General features: G+C 35.0%; 1 protein-coding gene across 4 annotated transcripts; it reads right to left on the bottom strand.

Annotated features, from left to right (window-relative positions):
- Positions 1-922: 922 nt before the first annotated feature.
- Positions 923-20486, bottom strand: LOC132065413 (AP-2 complex subunit alpha-1-like). 4 transcript variants are annotated; one of them, XM_059458808.1, is made up of 28 exons: positions 16656-17038; positions 10152-10283; positions 9309-9434; positions 9146-9208; positions 8958-9055; positions 8669-8876; positions 8331-8402; positions 8106-8198; positions 7495-7596; positions 7185-7282; positions 6733-6814; positions 6532-6620; positions 5967-6072; positions 5813-5878; positions 4859-4965; positions 4671-4775; positions 4435-4555; positions 4060-4239; positions 3872-3968; positions 3723-3802; positions 3198-3278; positions 2950-3114; positions 2762-2848; positions 2430-2555; positions 2172-2252; positions 2004-2075; positions 1604-1683; positions 923-1513 (listed from the first exon to the last, which is right to left on the bottom strand). In XM_059458808.1, exons 1-28 carry the CDS (start codon positions 16785-16787, stop codon positions 1369-1371), a joined length of 2994 nt encoding a protein of 997 aa, XP_059314791.1. In that variant the 5' UTR covers positions 16788-17038; the 3' UTR covers positions 923-1368. The 4 variants fall into 4 exon arrangements, with proteins under 4 accessions (XP_059314791.1, XP_059314792.1, XP_059314790.1 ...); XM_059458809.1 differs by having other exon boundaries at positions 3723-3787; XM_059458807.1 differs by lacking the exon at positions 16656-17038 and adding an exon at positions 20161-20486 and having other exon boundaries at positions 3723-3968.
- Positions 20487-21002: the final 516 nt, after the last annotated feature.

Genomic DNA, 21002 nt, shown 5'->3' with positions numbered 1-21002 from the left:
ATAGAAAATCGCAATGGGGTCATAATTGGACAAGTAACACTAACCAATTTGTTGCTGCAACACTTTAGTAAAACCGGTAATAGTTTTAAGTTCTTTACACTGATTATTACTATTTGCAGTTTAGAATGCAGTCGATAATCTTGACGATGACGCTTCAAGATTACCTCATTGCCAAGAAACCATGTCTTTGCGACAAGCATTGGAAGTTATGTCACTGAAATTTCTCACCTATTGGTTTGCTTTGGAGGTTAATTTAGTCCATTAAATGCTTCGAAATAAATATGGATATATCAAAAAAGAGTGTCACAGTAATTGTTATTGTAAAAATGAAAATATATTTGCCTCCCAAGTTAAATGATGATAGGTTGAATCCATTCATTTGCGCTTTTTATTTCACCTGCGTGTAATCAAATGTCGGAGTAAGCTTTCAAGTAACAATCGGATTTCACTTCAACAGCCAGTTACAAAAAAGATAATAAGTTTAAATAAGAACTATACAAATCTTTTTTTATTTTTCATTTTAGTTAGTCGCTTTGATGTCTTTGAGCCGGGAGTCTATCAGAAACAGCCTCTCTACCCGTCAAAAGGTTGAGGTAACATCTGCACATACTCTACTCTCCCCAGACCGCACCTGGTGGGATTATACCGAGCATGTTGTTGTTGTAGTTAGTCGCTTTTGATGACAAGGGAAAGCTCACTGTTTTGCATAACCACTTCCATTTAGCTTGGAAAGAAGTAGCCAACTGAACTAATCCCTTGGTTGAACGAATTAGCAAGAGGCTATATGTAAAAAGATATAATACGGCTACCTATAGATTGAGAAACTATTACCTACATATACAAGAAATAAATTATGTGCTGCCGTCGCTTAAACAAAATTTTAAATTCACAGCACATTTTCACTAGTAGAAGTGTAGAACAATTTAGAGAAGATAAATCAACCCAAATAGTACTTCTTTTTTCTCATTATAATTCTTGTAGAATACACAGGAAGGAACAAACCAAAGCAGCACTTACAATGACTTGAGCTATTGACAATACAGAAACCAATGGTGTAAAAGCCTGATTAAATGAAGATGAAAATTCGAAAGGAACCAAAATAATAAATAGGCCCTATCATCTAAACCTATAAACCTCAACAAAGCACAACACATTTGTGCAAAAGAATCTCAAAATTTCAACTGCACCCTTCCCATGAATTCCAATCGCGTGCTATGTCAATCAGAAGACTCACCCTTGCTTCCGCCAGCCCTTGCATCGTGTTGTTAGGTGCCAATCTTGCCTTTCTGGGGACGTTTTGGCTTGCAGTATGAACAAATTTTACAACCGTTCGACTCTGGATATAATTCTCAATATATTTAAAGCTACTTATAGCAAACCAGCAAGCAATGCTCCAGGATCTGATGATGGTGGCGGTGGACTTGTTGGCTGAGGCTGTGGAGGTGCGGGTGGTGCAGCCGCCTGAGGAGCTGTAGGGATACTAACCAATTGTTCCTTAATGAACTCCTTCAACCTACATATAGTTAGAAGAGAATGCAAAGGTGATTTAAAGTCGGTAATGCACACTAAGAAGATAACATTAGAAAGCACATTTAGCTCATACTCGAATGTCAGTGTAGGATCTCCAGAAGCAACTGTCATACGCAGTTGAGTTCTATCAGCTGGATCTGTTTCTATTCTTACCTGAATATCACAATTAAAGATGTTAGATAACTTTCTAGAGAACTTTTCTATTTTAAACTAAATGATGAATCGTAGAGATGACTGGTATGTTTGGCACGAGGGATAATGTTCTCTTGGAAAATAAGTGCTTTTCTCACTTATTTTCTGGTGAAAATAATGTTCCAAGAAACCACAATTTCCATCTTCTCATACGACTGTAATGTAAGTTCTTTTTGGACAAACGGCTCTACTTAATCCAGGTAGAAGGCAAATTCCCGCAACAAAGTATGATGGTATTTAGCGCATTAAAGGCAGCAGGAAATACAAGATCACTAACTTACCAAACATAACATGGCTCGTGTACTCTCTGAATAGAAAGTTGTGCTAGCAACCAAATTATTTGTATTTGGATCCTGAATAAGAAATCAAGAAGTGAAATATAATGAGGAAATATGAAGGTCAAAATCCCGAAGTAACAAGCCAAAATAGACGTAAGATCAGAAACTCACAAGTCCTGGACACACAATCAACTGGAAACTGTTGAACAAGTTTGCCATTTCAAGAAGTGGCATTGGTCTTACACCTCTAACCTGGTCAAATTAGATAAATAAGTTTGAGGCTGTGTTTCAGATATCGATATGCGCATGTAAGGTTGAGATGGCAATCTAGCTATACGTTCGTGATTTATGTACTTAATTATACACACTTAAGAGCACATTTCCATATCCAAGTATATTGCTATAGTTTAACAAAGAAAATGGACAGACCACTTCTTGGAGCTTCAATGGTGGCCCAGATAGTGATCTCCATTGCGGGAAAAATTCTTCTGCAGATACTGTGATAGGCTGAAAGAACTTATTCAAGACAGCAGGGAGGCGAAGTTTAACATTAACCTGTAAAATGCAAAACAAAGTAAAAAAAACATACAATAACTGACTTAACAATGACAGACCATGAAACTCCAACTTCAACCCCCCCGCCCCCCACCAGGAGAGAGGAATTTTTCACTTTGTTCCTAGATGGCTTGAACCCCCAACCTCATGCTATCACTCCTCTATCTCAAACAATACGAAAAACAAAATTCATTAAGAATCAGTACCAAATGAGTTCCAAACTTATATGAGAAGTCAAGAACAGCGACATCCCTACTTGGACGTAGGTTAACAACTTCAAGCGGACATTGAACCTGCAGAAATTCATTTAGTGGGAGATCAGAAGATGATACGACAATCAGACAAGATAAAACAAAAACTCAACTCACGTAATAAGTAAAATTAATTATCTGACCTGCGCACGTGGTGGAATAGTCTCAGGTACTAATGATAGTTCCGTCCTCAAATGAGATGGAGACAATATTATAGCCTGCACTGAAGCAAGTGGAGACGTATTCTTATTCCCCAAGAACAGGACAAGACGTCCATGATGTGCCCGCCACTCTGCTTTTGTGCCAATCTGGAATTATGCCAACAAAAGAACTAAGTTCATAGAAGTCTATACACGACAGTTGAAACAATAACTCTGGATTGCTCATTTACCTGAATATTTGGATCCTCATATAGTACACCACTATCTTTAAGGCACAAGGCATGAAACCTTTCTGCAATGCTTCCTATTGGCTACAACCAGGAAAGGTAAGACGGTCAAAATAATTTTACTTCTGAAGAGGTCAATGCACCATAATAAAAATCTCAAGTGCAGCAAAAATCTCCCTTAATTTGCAAAAGGCGACAACATTAGTTGATTTTGGAGAGCATGAATTGAAAGTGCTTCTACTGGCAAATGGCAATGAAAATGTATTTAGGCTCATGCGAGAAAATGCCAGTGATACTAGACAAACACTTTTTAAAGCTTATCCCAGCAGCTTTCAGCAAAATTAACTACATAAATCTATTACAACCTTCAAAAAATAGGAAAATGATGAATTGAGAGACCTGAATTTGGTAAAAAAATCAAAGGAACCAGAAACTGATAAATTGACTGCATCTTCCTATCATTAAATTAGGAGTCATAACATCAAGGAAGTGGTAAAGTATATTAACAAACATTAAAGAAAGCAGTACCTGGACGGTGTTCATCTGTTCTTCAATAGGTGCAAGTGCTAGTGCATCCCCCCCAATTGTAGCACCTTTAACACCAGCACCTAAATTATGGTCAGATTGGTTCTCAGCAGGCTGAGGGCCCTCAATAGCCAGAGGACTTAAAAGATCACCTAGGAAATCAGGCGAAGAGGTTGAAGGGGGTTGAGGATCCACAATGGTCAAAGTTCCATTTGACTGAGCCTCCCTTTGGTCAGCTGAATCACAATCCTGTCCAAAAATAAATTGTTGATTGCCATCTAATACTGAAACATACACATTAAATCCTCAATTTTTTCCTAAATGGTCAGAGACAAATTACCACATTGCTCGTGCTTGGAACTTTTACTGGACCTAGCTGGCTGATTGGTGGAGTTCCATTAGCAGGGCGTTGGTCTGTCACTACTAAAGCATTAGAATTTTGCTGTTGTGCACGCCACTTGATTGCACTTTGATCAGCAGTATCAGCCTCAGTATCCTCAGCTTTTTTTATCAGTGGCGACTACATCGTAAAGAGAATATTGTGGCTTAATACCAATGAATAAAAATGATAATAAAATAATAGGACAATAGCATACTGCACAGTTGAAAGATTACATTATATGACGCAAAAGGAGGACTACCATCAAACCAATACGTCAATTATGAAGAATACTGCAGATAAAATTAATCAAAGTCGAGAAGTCCTGCATGCTACCTGTCGCTCAGGGAACTTAGGCATTTCAGCTAAGATGTCCATTAAAGCTGCACCTTTCTTACTCAACTCCAAGTATTCCACAGCCCGTTGCTGTATCTCTACATCGATACAGCCTTCATATCTGGGTTATTATGCAGCACTAGCGATTATTGCAATACCTTCGGATATATCCACAGAAGAAAAACGCCGTACAGGATGAACAGAAATTACAACACCATAAAATATTACTATCTTACTTGCTGAATATTGCCCAAATCTGATTCTGTAGCTCCAGGTCTGGTGGCTGTGTGTGCATCAAGATCTTGGCATACGTTGACAGAAGAATAGGAATTGTTGAAGTCCTGAATAGCATAGTTTGTGTAAAATAGCATATAGGAGAATAAGAACAGTGAGAAAATGAGATCAAACAATTGAATATCCTTACGTAACAGTAGGGAGCTTCTCATGAATGATGCTAAAGATTTCCTTTGGACTACATCCAGGCCTTCTAGCCAGAAGATGGCTGTATTCTCCAAGGATATATGCACTGACCTACTCCATCAGATAGCAAAATTTAAATCCTCAATTAGCTTTCCCATTTTTTTTTTTCAAACTGACGACAAAAGGACAGCAGATGCATCAAAATTCAAAACAAAAATCACGACGAAGATTATTTAGCTCTTGGGTGCTTATCTCTGGCTGTGAGGCAACTAAACATTAGAACTGGAAGAGCAAATGAAATAGCATTAAATTTCTTATGATAGGATGATGCAAATCTAGCTTGAAGATAAAGTTAGGACACCCAAGTAAGGTCGAGGCAATGGAAGCCTTTTAAATGAACTAAATTGAGTTTCAAATGACTTGGATTAACAGTAGGCCTTCCTGTAAAATGGAAGCGTCAAGCCAAGTCTCAAAGTGTAGACAACATGCCTTAAATTGTGATCCTTGAGACTCAAGCCCGTTCTTGGTATAAGGGGATTAAGTCAAGATCCAAGCTATTTCCATCTCACAAACAGCTCAAGCCAACATATCTTCCAAAGTTGTGTCATAAGGTAACTACTCATTCTTCCACTTGGCAGTTGCCAGTCAGAAATCCACAGCTTGGTTTTCCCTTCTCATGCACACATCTTTAATTGAATTATCAACCTCCAAGAAAGATCCTCTAATTTAGTTTATATGCCAATAACAAATTACGAATGCCGCAGAGAGATTAAGACCTCAATGTTCATGTAACTATTGCATGTCAAAGTGACTTAGGTTGGACTACCCATTCCAATTATCAGCTAGCAATGAATCTAGCATGATAAGTATGCAGACATAATCCATAAGGGTTCATAGCATTTCCATACACACACAGAGAGACACAGATATTATTAGTATTAAAAGAGAACATACGCACCTTGACCATTGTTTCATGTATGGCAGGTTTATCAAGATATTCTCTGGCTTTCAAAGCTGCATAAGGCTGAGGAAGGGGTTGAATGTATTAAGTGAGCTCCATTAAAAAAGAAACTAAAATCAAGCTAGCATATACAGAGAGCAGCTACAGTTACCTGTAGATCTTCGTTGTTCGTAACAAATTGTACAACACGGAACCAGATGTCATCACTGACAAAATCACCAGCCTTGTCAATTAATTGAAGGACGACATCTACATACCTGCATGCCAAACCACGAGACACACTCTTAGCTGTTATCACATTGTAGATCCGTAAATCAAGATTTAGACAGTTTCAGCAGATTCATCTAATTCTGAGCGCTAGATAGCGACTAAAAGCACTAGATTTGGAGTTAGAAATGTGCACAAAGAGAGAACCAGTTCTATGTATGGTAGATATCTAAACCCCTCAAAAGGTTGCAAGAAAGATCAAACTGCAGAAAACTTCGAGAAGACAAGATTTTTGAATTTCCACAACTTCAAAAGCAGGAGATGAAACTTCGCTAAATACGGAAACATCCTTGATTCAGCATAGTCAGCATATATGTGCAGAGGTTTTTTTTTGTTTTGTTTTTGAGAAGGAATATATATGCAGAGTTTTTAAACTTCAAAAGACAGCCATATATTGCTCAACAGTTCAAGAAAACTGAAGTTTCATTATGTCCATATCTATTTCATACCACGACAAATCAGGAGCAAATTTCTCTGCAAGAATTGCAATTTTGAGCGACAGTTCTTCACGCATCACAAACTCTGCTGTACTAAGATACTGACAAAAACAAAAGTTCAGTGTCCTACATTTTTACCCAATAATAATAAAAAAAAATTGTTCTATATAGTGCATAAATTAAATAACCATGAAAAAAAAAAAATCCTGATACCTGTAATAGTTCTTCCACTATGTCTTTTGCATTTGAAACATCACACATTCCATATAGTAAATCAAGGGCACGTCTCCTTATACTGTTTGAGGTGCTTAACGTCAGTAATGAAAGCAATTTGAATTTAAAAGTTGAACTGGCATAGGCTAAACTTAAAAATAGACAGACACACAAGCGACTACTATTGACATTTTTACATCATTTCACCAGAAAAGAGAAGGATATCTAAATAAACAGCAGAGATATTGAGTGTACAGCTCTAATGTCAGTAAATTGATAGGCAGAGCTCTCTCTTTAAGGAGTAACCATGCACATGTCACAATCAGAAAGTGTTCGGGCAGAAAAATTCGACCTTTTCTAACTTACAGCAGCACATTTTACTTATTGTACCTCTGCTGAAAAACAAAAGCAGGGAATAGATGATAAGGAAAATGCAAAGGCTCCAAAATAACCTGATATCAGGATCCTTTAGCGAGGAAATAATCTGTGCTTGATGTCTTTTAATGATGTCCTGCACATCTGTAACCATCAACATCCGAGTCATATTCTCCTGCATGCAAAACAGAGATGAGGAAATCAGACAGTAGTAAACTGGTACATACTGGGAAACTGGATCTGTTTTGCAAGTTCCAACAGAATGCGAGAATATTAGCATATGCAGGACCTACAAGTGTGAAAGTGCGACTGCTGTATAAAAGATCTCTTACATGCACAGAAGAAGATATACCATAGAATAGTAGTTTGTATGCTGCTACAACTTACCAAACCAAGATAGCGAATATTTGGCTCCCGTACGGCAATGAATTTCCCAAGCAATGCAACACACTGAGACATCATCTCCTTTTCGGCATCAAGATGCATGACCTGCAGCACATCAATGAGAAGTCAAACTTAATATATATCCAAGAAAGCAAGGGATAACTTAAAACAGCAGCCAGGCTTTGAAATTTTAGATAATACAACAAGTCCATCTTAGCATATGGAGAGTACAAAGGTGAACTGTTCTCTATTTCCTGGAAGAAGACGCAGCGATTATGTGATGGAAGGAATTGTTATGAAAGAAGTAAGAAGATTAGAAAGAATGTGCAGAAATAAACAAAAATCTTATCAGGTAGCAATAACTCCGGAATTTGTCAGGAAACTGGAAGAAAATCAAGATGTATAATTTGAACTCGAAGTCAGCACAAATGTCCAAGTAAAGGCTACGAGAAGCACCATATAGGTTTTGATTAACAAATCACCATGCTTCCACTTCAGGAATATCGTTATTTTATAAAGAACTTACTCAAATGTAAGATGCCATTGCTATCAGCAATTCATATAGCACACAGATTTATAGGGAGGGATAATGGTTGATACATTTAGAAACTTACAAGAGCAAGCGCTTCGAAGAGGACAGCATGTGACGCATTGTTCTTGTTCACATTTTTCACCACATCGGTTCCCATCAATATCCGTTGCAAAACCTGATTGATCATATGAAATCCAGAACATCTTTGAAATTTACTACTGATTCTTTTGGACAAGTGAAGTCGGATAGAAAAAGGGGATATGCTCTCAGTTAAAGAGGAATATTTCTATTTAGCAGGGGAGCATACCTCAAACAATGATCTTCTAGTATCTGGATCCTCAATAGTAGGAAAATACTGAAGAGCCCTCATAGTCTTTACCTGAAATCAATTATCAAAATTGAGACCATGCTTAAGCAATGATGTCAGATTCCCACATACTAGCTTAGTAGCTTTCACATTGATGCATCAAATTTGAGATCCTATCCATGCACCAAATTACAAATCATGCATTTAATGTGCATAGATTGATCATTAATGTGATTGCAAAGCATATCTTTGTTTAAAGGTCCAAAGACTAACATATTCAATTTCTTTTCTGCAACAAGTAATGGCTACTGCAGATTTCACAGGAAAAGTAAATAAACCTGAAGCCAGGGAGATGGGATCCCATAGTAGGTATATTCTTGTGGTACATCTTGGTTCCTTGCAAGCCTTTCCAATACTTTAACACATTTGGGAAGACAATTCCAATATTCTTCATGGTTGTTTGACACTAATGCAACTAAAAGGCTCATGGAAGATGTCACGACACCTAAATCCCGTTCATCTAGCAGTTGTGCCATCCGATCTGACCTGGATTATGAGGAAAACTCTATTTGTTGGGATACAGATGAAATTACTTATTAAACCATCCACCTAAGTAACCACACTCACCAGCTATCTACATTCATGACATCAGGATTTTTCCTAAAGAGACGTAGGAGACACAGTGCAGCCTTCTTCCTCACCAGTGGCCTGCAACTGCTTGATATCTGACTCAACAAAAAAGGAAAAAAAGAAAACAAAGCCATCGTCAGTCATAGACTTGGGATACTGGATGACTACTGCAAATAATGACTTACAAGTAATTTTTGAACATCAGGAGCTAGAGATTCTGCAAATTCCCTTCCCCCGATATTTCCAACCTGCACAGATATATCAAGCAATTGAAACTTGTAACGAACTAACAAAGAACAACAGGTCTGCTTCTAGGAAGAGAAAGAAGAAAAGATCTGAAATTCGTACCAATGTCAATGCTAGACATTGGAAAGTCTCATTGCGTCCGACTATGTCATTGCGTACTGTATTAATTGCTAATCTCAAAAAATCATGATTCTCATTGAGCAAACATGATGTCACTATATATCCAACCTGCAAAATACCAAAACAATCAGTCAAACTTTATGCCTTTAAATTACATAAAAAACAGTAGGTGCAGCACAAGGAAGAGTAGCATATGCTCTCTCCCCTATCAATATCAATGCATGGAAATTATCAAGTAAAAATAAGACATTTAAAACCACAACCCTCTCCAATTAAATCAATGTAAAGCCATGACATATATGGTTTTATGAGAAAATATTGACCTCTGGAAGGATAAGAGTTATTATGAATAGACCAAACAGATAGAGTGTTTCATTCAGCAGAGATAAGGTCACCAAAATGCTAGCATAGAAAGCAAGATGTGACACAACTTGTGTTTTCATATATTTTCAATATACTAGTACTCCCTCTGTCCCAATTTATTTGACACTTGTCGCTTTTCGAGAGTCAAACTTCTTAATTTTGACCGTGTGTTTGAATATAGAATCTTTAAATTTTTTGAAATAACATTTACATATTTGGAAACTACTTAAAAAGTACTATAAGTCGCTATAATCAATAATTTAAAATATTTAAAAGACATGAAAAAATTACAGTCAAAGAACAACTCGTTTGACTCTCGAAAAGCGAAAAGTGTCGAACAAATTGGGATGGAGGGAGTAATATTTATCAATTCAATCAAAAAAGATGAAAGACTTTACCTCACATAAACCAATTTGGATGAGTTATCCATGTCTAGAAAAGAAAAGAAGAGAAATGAGGTACCTGCTTCTCAGGATACTTTGGAGCAGAAATCAGAGATACAGCTTCCATGTGACCAAAGTCCACATCATAACCAAGCATATGAATATAAAGCATTTTCCAGACATATTTCTTCTTTTCATATGGTGTCAAACCCTGTATAACACAATACAGTTTCAATATCTATGGGCAATGTCTATGTTAATTTAACACACGATGAGGGAGGTCTATGCTTGACGTTTTTGGAAAAAAGAAGAAGATGGAAAACAGAATTTATACAAAGCAAAGATGGGAGAGCAGTGAACAAATAGGGGAGGGCCTGGTCTCGGATGACAAAACATAGTTTGCAAGACTTATGGTTTAACTGAATAGAAGTCAGCAAAAAGAAAAGACCCGGGGGAGGTGGTGGTGGTGGGGGGGTGGCGGCTATATTACGAAATTCTTTAAGGTGTAGCGTGAATGCAATTAAAGTGCAACCAATTCAAATTCTATGCAGATGAAATGATAATGCGAATAATGGAATAAAAATAGCCCCTAGTACAGAAAAAATATTTTATGCCCAAGTTAATAGCACAGCTATTTCTGCCATACTTCTATCTCAAGCAGGCATCCATTTTGACATTTAACCCTGAGAACATTGAATGTTATGCTAGATACAATTGATTGAGTTAATCATCATAAATCTGTAAATGCTTTAGCCTTGCTTATATTGAGCAGCTCATGGAAGAGCACCAAGTAACTGTAACTCATACTGCATCTAAACTACTAAAAATCTGATTTCTGCTCCTTTCTTTTATAGTTGATCACTATAAAGGTTGAAAAGGATAGTGAGCAAGCTAGTGAACAAACATCATATGGCATCTATAAAGGGAAGACACATCATAGATTCAGCACTGATAGCCAGTAAGTATAAGGATTCCAGGTTGAGAGGGGATGTTCCAGGAGTTATGTGCAAGATAGACACAGAAAAAGCATATGCCCATCTAAACTAGGAATTCCTACTTACCATACTTAGACAGGGTTTGGTGATAGGTGGTTGAAATGGATTGGATTCTGTATTAAAACTGTTAGGTTCTCAATCCAAGTGAATGAAAAGCTGTTGGTTATTTTCATCAGAAAGGGCAGGGTGATCCTCTATCGCCCTTCCTCTTCATTATAGCCGTGGAAGGTTTTAACAGCACGATGAGGATTGCAATTCCGAACAGGTTGTTGAAAGACTTCAAGATTGGCAACAGGGTAGGAGAGGAGTTGGAAATCTGTCACCTACTTTATGCAGATACTCTGTGAAGCTAAGACAACCAGATCTGATATATTAGGATGATCCTACTAGTATTTGAAGCAACATCTGGTTTGAGTGAGAACTGGAGGAAGAGCAGTCTATTTCCAATAAAAGAAGTGATACAGGTTCAAGCTCTGGCTAACATTTTGGGGTGCAGCAGAAAAATTGCCAAAAGTTTATCCTAGCATGCCTTTGGGCTCTAAACACAAGGCATTGGAAATATGGGATGACATTGTAGAGAAAACTGAGAAAAAATTAGCAAAATGGAAGTCACAATACTTGTCTCGGTGGATAGAGTAGACGCATTTAGAATAATTTTGTCTTAGAGTCCCTCCCAACTTAAGTTATGTCTCTATTTCCTATACCAACTAAGGTGGTTAAGAAATTGGATAAATTGAGAAAAGACATGAAGTTTTACAAAAAGAAGATTGCAACTAGCATCCAGATGCCTACTTCGGAAGGACGCAGAGGAGACAAACAGCCGTCTGTTCCTCCATTGCAAAGTAACCACACAGATTTGGGCACTATTCCTTAGCCTTATAGAGATAAAATGAACCATGCCAGAGCATACAACAGACATGATGAGCTGCTGGATCAGAAGGGGGGAAGTAAGAGCCAGAAGAAATGGTGGAAAATAATTCCTGCCTATATTTGGTGGACTCTGTGGAGGGAGAGAAATGGGAAGTGTTTTGAAGATAGATTCAATTTTATTCAGAAAGTTCAATGTAATTGCATGTATCTTTTTATGTTTGGTGTAAAGAACAATGTGTAGAGGAAGCAGAACAGATAGTAGACCTCTTAGGATCACTGTAAGTATCTTTATGTTCTTTACCATTCTTTTGGGTCTCAGGCATATCCTTAATGCTGAGGAATACAATGTTACCAGTTTCAAAAAATAAATGTCATATAACTTTTAATAGTCTGGAGTAGAAAGACATTCCCCACTCCCACCAAATCTCCTTTTCATTGAACAAGAGACAATTGAGATATATTATCACTTTATCACCGGCTTCCATTAAAGGATAATCCAATGTCTACAACAACTCCATTCAAGTGACTCATTCCCCCCTTTTGCCTCGTCCCAGTTATTAGAGAAGTAACAAAAATGGCATGGATAAAGCTTCACAAAACAACCAAATTCTGACCATTTTACATCTTTCTTTTGATTTTTGATCTGATGTCCGGTTTTAAGAGTTTGTGATCTAGGTTCCAAACCTTACTAAATGCAAAAAAAAAAAAAAAAAAAAAGGAAAGGACTTACATCGTAACAAACTAATTACGCCTATCAATAACATCACCTTGCATCGATGGGATTGTAGAAAACAAGCTAATACCATCCTGGTATATGCTTCCTATTACTTTTCAGAATATCCTAATAAAAACCCTAATAATATTAAACCAGTCGGATCATCAATAACCACTAAATCATTATCGATCATACTTCAAAGTCATCAACTATTGAGCACCTCTCTGGAATACCATCTCTGCCAACTATATTTGAAGTTCTATAGCTTTTTTTTTTTTTTTTTTGATCAAGTAAATGTATTTTCATTCATAAACATGGCCAAATTGGCCAAATACAAGAGGTACACATAAAGTAAAGAATCTACAACATATGATTCTCTACAAACTCCACCCAATCATCTATACAACTGGGAACTTTCTGATTACACCAAAAGAAAATGAAGATCGGAGACTACTCCTCAACTGAGAGAAACTCGACTCTACTCTTTCAAAAGCTCTCCTATTTCTCTCTCCAAACTACCCACATCAAAGCAAGCGGAGCCACGTTCCAAGCCCATCGTCTTCTCCTCAACTTAAAGTTCTATAGCTTATTTACCTAGCGCTCACTCCAAAATTCTAGGTATTACCTGATAAAAGAACATAAAAAAAAAAAAAACAGATTTCACAATATCTTATATAAGAGAGTATATCTCTGTCTTTCCAGCCTTGTTCAATGTAATAGGCCAGCTAAAATTCCTTGGGGGAGCTGACATAAACTTGTGACAGCCATTTCAAATGTAATATCACGCACATAAAACAGATATCAATTAGATTGGCATAGCCAAAAGGTCCTCCCTTCAACACTCTAGGCATGAGTTGCACTTGTACAACTGCTGCTAAGTGCTTTTTCACAAGCCTAATTATGGTATACACTATCAATAAGTCATTGTCATTTTTTTGACAAGCCTAATTATGGTGATTTACTAATTCCACTAGATACCTGCCACCTCCCACCAACAACAGCTTCCAGGTAGCTCTGTCCCCACCAAGGCTAGGACATATGGGAAAAAATCAACTAGTATTTTTCTGTCTCTGCTGGGGTCATTGTCATTGACTGCATCAAATTATTGATCAAAGGAAAACCCCTTATTTAACAGGTCCCCTAACAGTATCTAACAGACCTTGAAATATGTGCCACTTTGGAACTGCTATCTTTCCTTAGCAACCGGAACTTCACATTGTTTGCCTAAAAAGTATTCCTTCTGTCCCAATTTATATGACATTCTTTCCTTGTTGGGACGACCAAATTGTTTGACATTGTAATATTTTAATTGTTAATTTGACAGCCATTTCTGTGCAAATTTCATTGTTAAGAATCCAAATACATTGAACTATTCAAATGGTAAACTTTGATGACGTCTTCTCTATCTAATTAACTTTTCAACCACTACTTTAATATTCCATTATACAATCACTAATAAGTATGTATAAGTCAAATTAATATCTTAAACTCTGTACTCAGTTAAACACATCACATAAAAATGAACTAAGAGTGTAACATACGCATTTACTAATAGGTTTCTCTTTTTACTTGTTTTGTGCAAATGCAATTGGTCTCATAACTGAGTTACCCAACCAGATTCTCACAATGTATTCAACTCAGCAGTAACTACTTACTAGTATGTCAAAGACAACATCACAAGAATAAGTTTGATTTTAACTATCTGTTAAAGATATCACTATTGGATGTCCAACACAGCCCTAACACATACCTTCTCCCACCCGAAAAAAAGAAGAAGAAGAAGCCTGCTAAGCACAAGTCCAAAATTCAGCCAGAACCAAATACAAAAAATAGCAGACGCTCATTACCCTTCACTGACGTCAATTTCAAAGGTTCAAATTTTCATTTCCTAATAAAGCACCACACAAATTAAACACAACAACAACAATAACATACCCAGTGTAATCCACAAGTGGGGTGTAGGAAGGGTAGGATGTACGCAGACATTACCCCTATCTTTGTGGGGTACAGAGGTTGTTTCCAATAGACCCTCGGCTCAAAAGAAGTGCAATCAAAGCAGAATAGAAAAGGAAAACAACGACAGCAGAATAGCAAAATAAACAAAGTAAACGAAGTAACAGCTGGTAGTAAAACTGAAGGATAGGATGGTATGTGAATACTAGGTAAGACTACTCAATAAGGAGAAGACCACTAAAAGTACTCCAACACACGGCTACCTACTACCCTTCTACGTACCTAATCCTCGACCTCCAAATGAAAGTTGAAATTTTCATTTCTTAATAATCCACCACACACATTAAACATCTTGTAAATATACTGCTAACAGAGTTGCTATTATATAAAAAAAATAAAGTCGAAACCTTTTCATTCTTAAAGCAAGTACAAATAAGTTTAATTACTACAGGTTAGTCTTTACTTAATTATCTGCTAAACTCACTTTTGAGCGTCCAACACAACCCTAAGCATAACCAAATGCAGAAAATAGCAAAAAATTCTAACACATCAAATTCGAAAGTTGAAAGTTTCATTTCCTAATAAACTATCACGCACATTAAACATCTTGTAATATACAGTTAAAAAAAGTTGAAACCTTTTCGTTCTTAAAGCAAGTACTGTACTTACTATGTCAAAGACAAGATCAGAGAATAAGTTTAATTACTGCAGGTTAGCGTTCACTTAACTAGCTGCTAAAGCCATCACTAATGGACATTCAACACAACTCTAGCATAACCAAATGCAAAAAAATTCTAATACGCTTCACTGGTGTAAAATTCAAAAGTTTAAAGTTCCATTTCCTAATAAACCATCACACACATTAAACAACTTGTATTCCCTCCCTTCAATTTGTTTGTCTTATTTTCCTTTTTTAGTCTGTTTTTAAAAAAGAATGCCTCTTTCCTTTTTTGGCAACTCTTTAATTTCAACTTTTCACATGATATGTTTAAGACCACAAGATTAAATGACATTTTGGTTCATTCTACATATCTTTAGTTAACACCCACAAAATTCAAAAGTCTTATTTACTTTTTTAAACTCCGTGCCAAGTCAAAACTAGACAAACAAATTGAAACAGAAGGACTAATACGCTTCATTGATGTTAAATTCAAAAGTTGAAAGTTTTCATTTCCTAATAAAACCATCACACACATTAAACATCTTGTAATATATACTCCATTTATTTGTCTGGTTTTGACTTGACACGGAGTTTAAAAAATATACAAAGTCTTAAACTAAAGATACTTAGAATGTACCAAAATATCCTTTAATCTTGTGATCTTAAACATGTCATGCGTCAAGTTGGAATTAAAGAGTAGCAAAAAAAAAAAAAAGAGACATCTTTGTTAAACAGACTAAAAAGGAAAGTAAGATAAACAAATTGAAACGGAGAAAACAATAAGCTTCATTGGCTTCAAATTCAATAGTTGAGAAGCTTCATTTCCTAATAAAATCATCACACACATTAAACATCTTGTAATATATACTCCATTTATTTGTCTGGTTTTGACTTGACACGGAGTTTAAGAAATATACAAAGTCTTAAACTAAAGATACTTAGAATGTACGAAAATGTCCTTTAATCTTGTGATCTTAAACATGTCATGCGTCAAGTTGGAATTAAGAGTAGAAAAAAAAAAAAAAAAAAAGAGACATCTTTGTTAAACAGACTAAAAAGGAAAGTAAGATAAACAAATTGAAACGGAGAAAACAATAAGCTTCATTGGCTTCGAATTCAAAAGTTGAGAAGCTTCAATTCCTAATAAAACCATCACACACATTAAACAACTTGTAATATATACTCCATTTGTTTGTCTGATTTTGACTTGATACGAAATTTAATAAAGTAAAGGATACATGAAATGTACCAAAATACCCTTCAATCTCTTAAATATGTCATCAAAAAGTTAGAAAAGAACATTTTTTTTTTCAAATGTACTAAAAAGGAAAGTAAGACAAACTAATATACGGCTAAAAGAGTTGAAATTATAATTAAAAAAAGTTTCACCTTTTCATTTTTAAAGCGAGTACGAATATTGCCAAGCTCTTTATCAACACGAAGGCGTTCTTGTTCTTTATTCTGGCAATTACGAACGTCACTAATAAACACCGACAATCCTCTCATGCCAGATAACGCCATGGCCGTTCAGATCCAACGGTGTACTTTGATCTGACGGTCCAAAATTGAAGATCGATGTTCAAAATTATGAATGAAAATGGCGGTTTTATACGTGTTATGTATAATTTGGTAATATTTTTTTGAATATAGATGAAATGTATAGATATATATATGGAATGTGTGTATGTATATGTAGAGAGAGAAAGAGGTGGTCTGATCTAGAGAGAGAAAGTGGACTGAGAAAATTTGGAAAAAAAAAAGTCGACAGTGGGACGAAGACGACCTTTTTTTTTTTTTACTTTTATTAATTTTAATTAATTTGATTTTGATTGAATTGAACACTCTTGTGTACTCACAGAGAAACACCATTGCTTTGAGTTTCTATTTTCTTCCTTATAAAAAAAAAAATTCAAAGTATAATTTGGTTATATTTTGAAAAAAAATTAAATTTAAAATTCAAGTAGTAATTTTTTTTTTTTTTTTTTTTGTGATAACAAAACTTTGAAGGCGTTTGACCATGAAAACTAAGCCCCCGTTTGGCCATAAAAATTATTCACTTTATTCCGAATTTTTTTTTTACTTTTTTCTAATCAGCGTTTGGCCATGAGAATTCCGAATACAACTCGAAGTTGTATTCCGGAATACCAAAAACTCAAAAAAAAAAAAATTTAAAAAAAAATTCACTTTTTTACAACTACATTTCACCAAAAACTATAATTTCAAAAAATATGGCTAAACACAACTCCAATTCCAAAATTCCAAAAGAAAGTGAATTTTTTTTTTTGATATCTATGGACAAACGAGGCCTAAATATTTTTCACTTTATTTGGAATTTTGAAGATGGAGTTGTGTTTGGTTATAGTTTTCGCAAAAAAAATTTGATTGTTTGAACGTAATGAAAAGTGAAAAGAGTGAAAACAATATTTTTGGTGAGAGTTGTATTTGAAATTTTCATGGCCAAGCGCTAATTTTTAAATAAAGTCGAATGTTTTTTCGAAAAAGGTGAAAAATTCCCATGACCAAACGAAAATTTCAACCTAATCCATGTCCAAACGTCAATTTAATTAGTTTTTTGAATTTTGTGGCTTACTCATAAAAATATTCGTAGTTCTAGAATTTTGGTTTTGTTGGTAAAAACTTACCATTTGTACCATATTCACTGGAGGAAAGGCTTGGGGTGGATATCTAGGCACCCAAAAAAAGAGGAAAGGTGTAGTAATTGACAAAATGCTTTAGGGAGTTAAAAATTAGCATTCCCCGCTCCTATTCAATAGCCCACAAACCACGCAGAAGAGATAATTCGCACTAGGCAAGCCCCGTGCAACGAGTCTGACCCAGAAGGCAAATCCCCTAATTTCGTTTATTAAATTTTGACTTTAATTCTTATAATAGTTGATTACGCACATTTAACCTTAAATTAATTAAAATACAGTTATTGATTTCTCTATATAGTAAGTTACTAACTATTTGTACTATTTTCAAAACTATATTCCACTCAAATAAGGACAACAACATATATTTAACATAACACATTGACATTAAAGCAATTTAACACTTGATAATTCATTAAATTTGCGAAGGTTCACAAAAAGGGAGATTCAAAATGCACATATTAATTAACTAAAAGTTAAATATTTCGTAAACAAAAAATATAAGAGCTAATCAAAATTTATTGATATTTGAGGGACTGAAAATGCTAAAGGGATTTCATAATTAATTTTTCACGAGTCATTAGGTAGGGATCATGAGTAAAGTTAAAAGACTTCCATCATTATATGCTTTTAATCAATTCATCCCTCCATGTGAAGTGTGAACTTCTCTTTTCGGGGGTATAATTACAAAATTTATTCAATTATTAAGGAATAAAACTTATGGTTTTTCATTTTTAGAAAATAAAAATGATACAGATATAATTGACAGGTTGTATTTACGTATGTCTAAGTTTGGTCTTCTCTTTTTTCCAGAAGGATTATCCTAACCACCATACCAAAAATGAATCAGAAGTGTTGCAATTCCAAGCCTTTTTTCTATGTCTTTGGCTGCTAAAAAGCCCCAAGGGGCCGTTTGCTACGGCGATTAGAGATCATCCCAGTATAAAATTTGATATAACATGAAGTTACAGCAACAACACACATACCCAGTGGAATCTCACGATGTGGGGTCAGAGGCGGAGCCAGGATTCGAAATTTGTGGGTCCGGAGTTCTAATTCTTTAAAGTTATTGGGTTCTTAATTAATAATTTATACATATTTAATAAAAAATTTAATAAAAATATATAGTTCGGATAAAAGCTACTGGGTTCGGCCGAACCCACAGCCGAAGGGCTAGCTCCGCCCTGTGTGGGATCAGGGGTAAAGTGTACACAGACCTTACCTCACCTTGTAAGGTAGGGAGGCTATTTTCGAAAATCTCTCGGCTCAAGAGATGAGATAACATGAAATTATCTATCTCATATGAATTGTGGGATTATCTATTCTGGCTATAATCCCAATTTTTAAACCATATGACTCCTAAAAGTGAATAAAGGAAGATATGGACAAATAACATTTCGACCCACTTCATTGATCACTGAATCACACTCTTGATCGTAACATATAGTAATTTTTTTAATAACCCTATTTAAAATACGAAAGAACTTTGGCACGAAATGATAAGAAATGATAAAATTTAGAACTTCAAATCTATGAGGGTTGAACTTTCTACTTCTCAAATCACAGGACACCGTCAGAAAGTTTTCTTTGAGTTCCACTTGCACCATATACAATACTTCCTCCGTTTTAATTTATGTGAACTCATTTGACTGGGCACAATATTTAAAAAAGAGTGAAGACTTTTGAAATTTGTGGTTCAAAATAAGTCTTGAATCTTTGTGTGGCTGTAAATTATTTCATAAAGTGAATTTATTTCTAAATTAGGAAAGAAGTCATTTATTTTGACACAGTCTAAAAAAAAAAATAAGTTCACATAAATTAAAACAGAGAAAGTATATGTTAAGAAATTTACTAAATATCTATAAATATTTAACTGAATCTAATTATTAATTTGATATTGTTATAAAAACTTATAAATTTCAAATCATAAATTCGCCTCTATCACTAATCCCCAAAACAATCTCATATATGATTGATTATGCTAGATCTTCAACACTGCTAACCTAGCGCATATCCAATTATTCAACTAGAACCAAATGCAAAAGTTCAGTTTGACTTTAGCAACAAAAACTGTCACAAACATTACACATCCTAACATCGGAGAGGTGAATCTAGAATTTAATTTTTATAGGTTCAGTCTTTAAGGTTCTTAGAATGAGTTTATATATACTAGTATTTGTTACAATTTTTAAAAATAAATTTATGTTTCACATCGAGAGTATTGAGTTGAGAGGAAGTGATACCTTTTCATTCTTAAAGCGAGTACGAAGATTTCCAAGCTCTTTATCAACACAAAGACGTTCTAGTTCTTTATTCTGGCAATTACGAATATTGCTGATGAACACCGATAAACCTCTCATGCCTGATAACGCCATATCTGCTGATCAATGGATCGATCCTCAGCAGCAACTTCGATTTCCAATTTAATGATTTATATATATATATATCTATACATAATTGGGAATTGAAGAAATGTATAGAGATATATGAATGTGTATGTATAGGTAGACAGAGAAAAATGGGAGTTGAGCTGAGAGGAAATTTGGAAAAGCCGTCGGTTACTGGTAAGAAGAAGACTCTTCAATTTTTACTATAATGTAATTTTGTTGACTTAATTAACACAGTCATTGAGTAGCATTAATTGAGTTTCTAATTTTTCTTCTTTTATTTTCAAATAACACAATCATTTCTTTGGAATTTCTATTTTTTTTGTGTGGGAAACGAGAATTAATTGATTATGTAGTTTATATTTGGTAATTGGTTAGAATTATACAGGTATTAGTAATATAAAAAGTTAGTTATGAGGAATTTATATAATATTTTATGCACGTATTAGTTATGGATGACTAAGATATTAGTAATATAAAAAGTTAGTTATGAGGAATTTATGTAATATTTTATGCACGTATTAGTTATGCATGATTAAGGTATTAGTAATATAAAAAGTTAGTTATGAGGAATTTATGTAATATTTTATGTACGTATTAGTTATGCATGGCTAACTAATTCATGTATATTAATTATTCATCTTCTATTTTGGATAAAATAATACATAGATTAGTTAGTTATGAGGAATTTATGTAAT

This window comes from Lycium ferocissimum, chromosome 7, assembly GCF_029784015.1.
Source record: "Lycium ferocissimum isolate CSIRO_LF1 chromosome 7, AGI_CSIRO_Lferr_CH_V1, whole genome shotgun sequence".
In the NCBI taxonomy this organism is placed as follows: Eukaryota; Viridiplantae; Streptophyta; class Magnoliopsida; order Solanales; family Solanaceae; genus Lycium; species Lycium ferocissimum.
This window is presented reverse-complemented; position numbering and strand designations above follow the sequence as displayed.

Coding starts and splice junctions, on each gene's coding strand:
- LOC132065413 (XM_059458807.1), bottom strand. CDS start 20,292: ATGGCGTTATCAGGCATGAGAGGTTTATCGGTGTTCATCAGCAATATT. Junction 9,209..9,308: donor AATGTCTAGCATTGACATTG/GTACGAATTTCA, acceptor ATATCTGTGCAG/GTTGGAAATATCGGGGGAAG. Junction 1,684..2,003: donor CACGAGCCATGTTATGTTTG/GTAAGTTAGTGA, acceptor TGTGATATTCAG/GTAAGAATAGAAACAGATCC.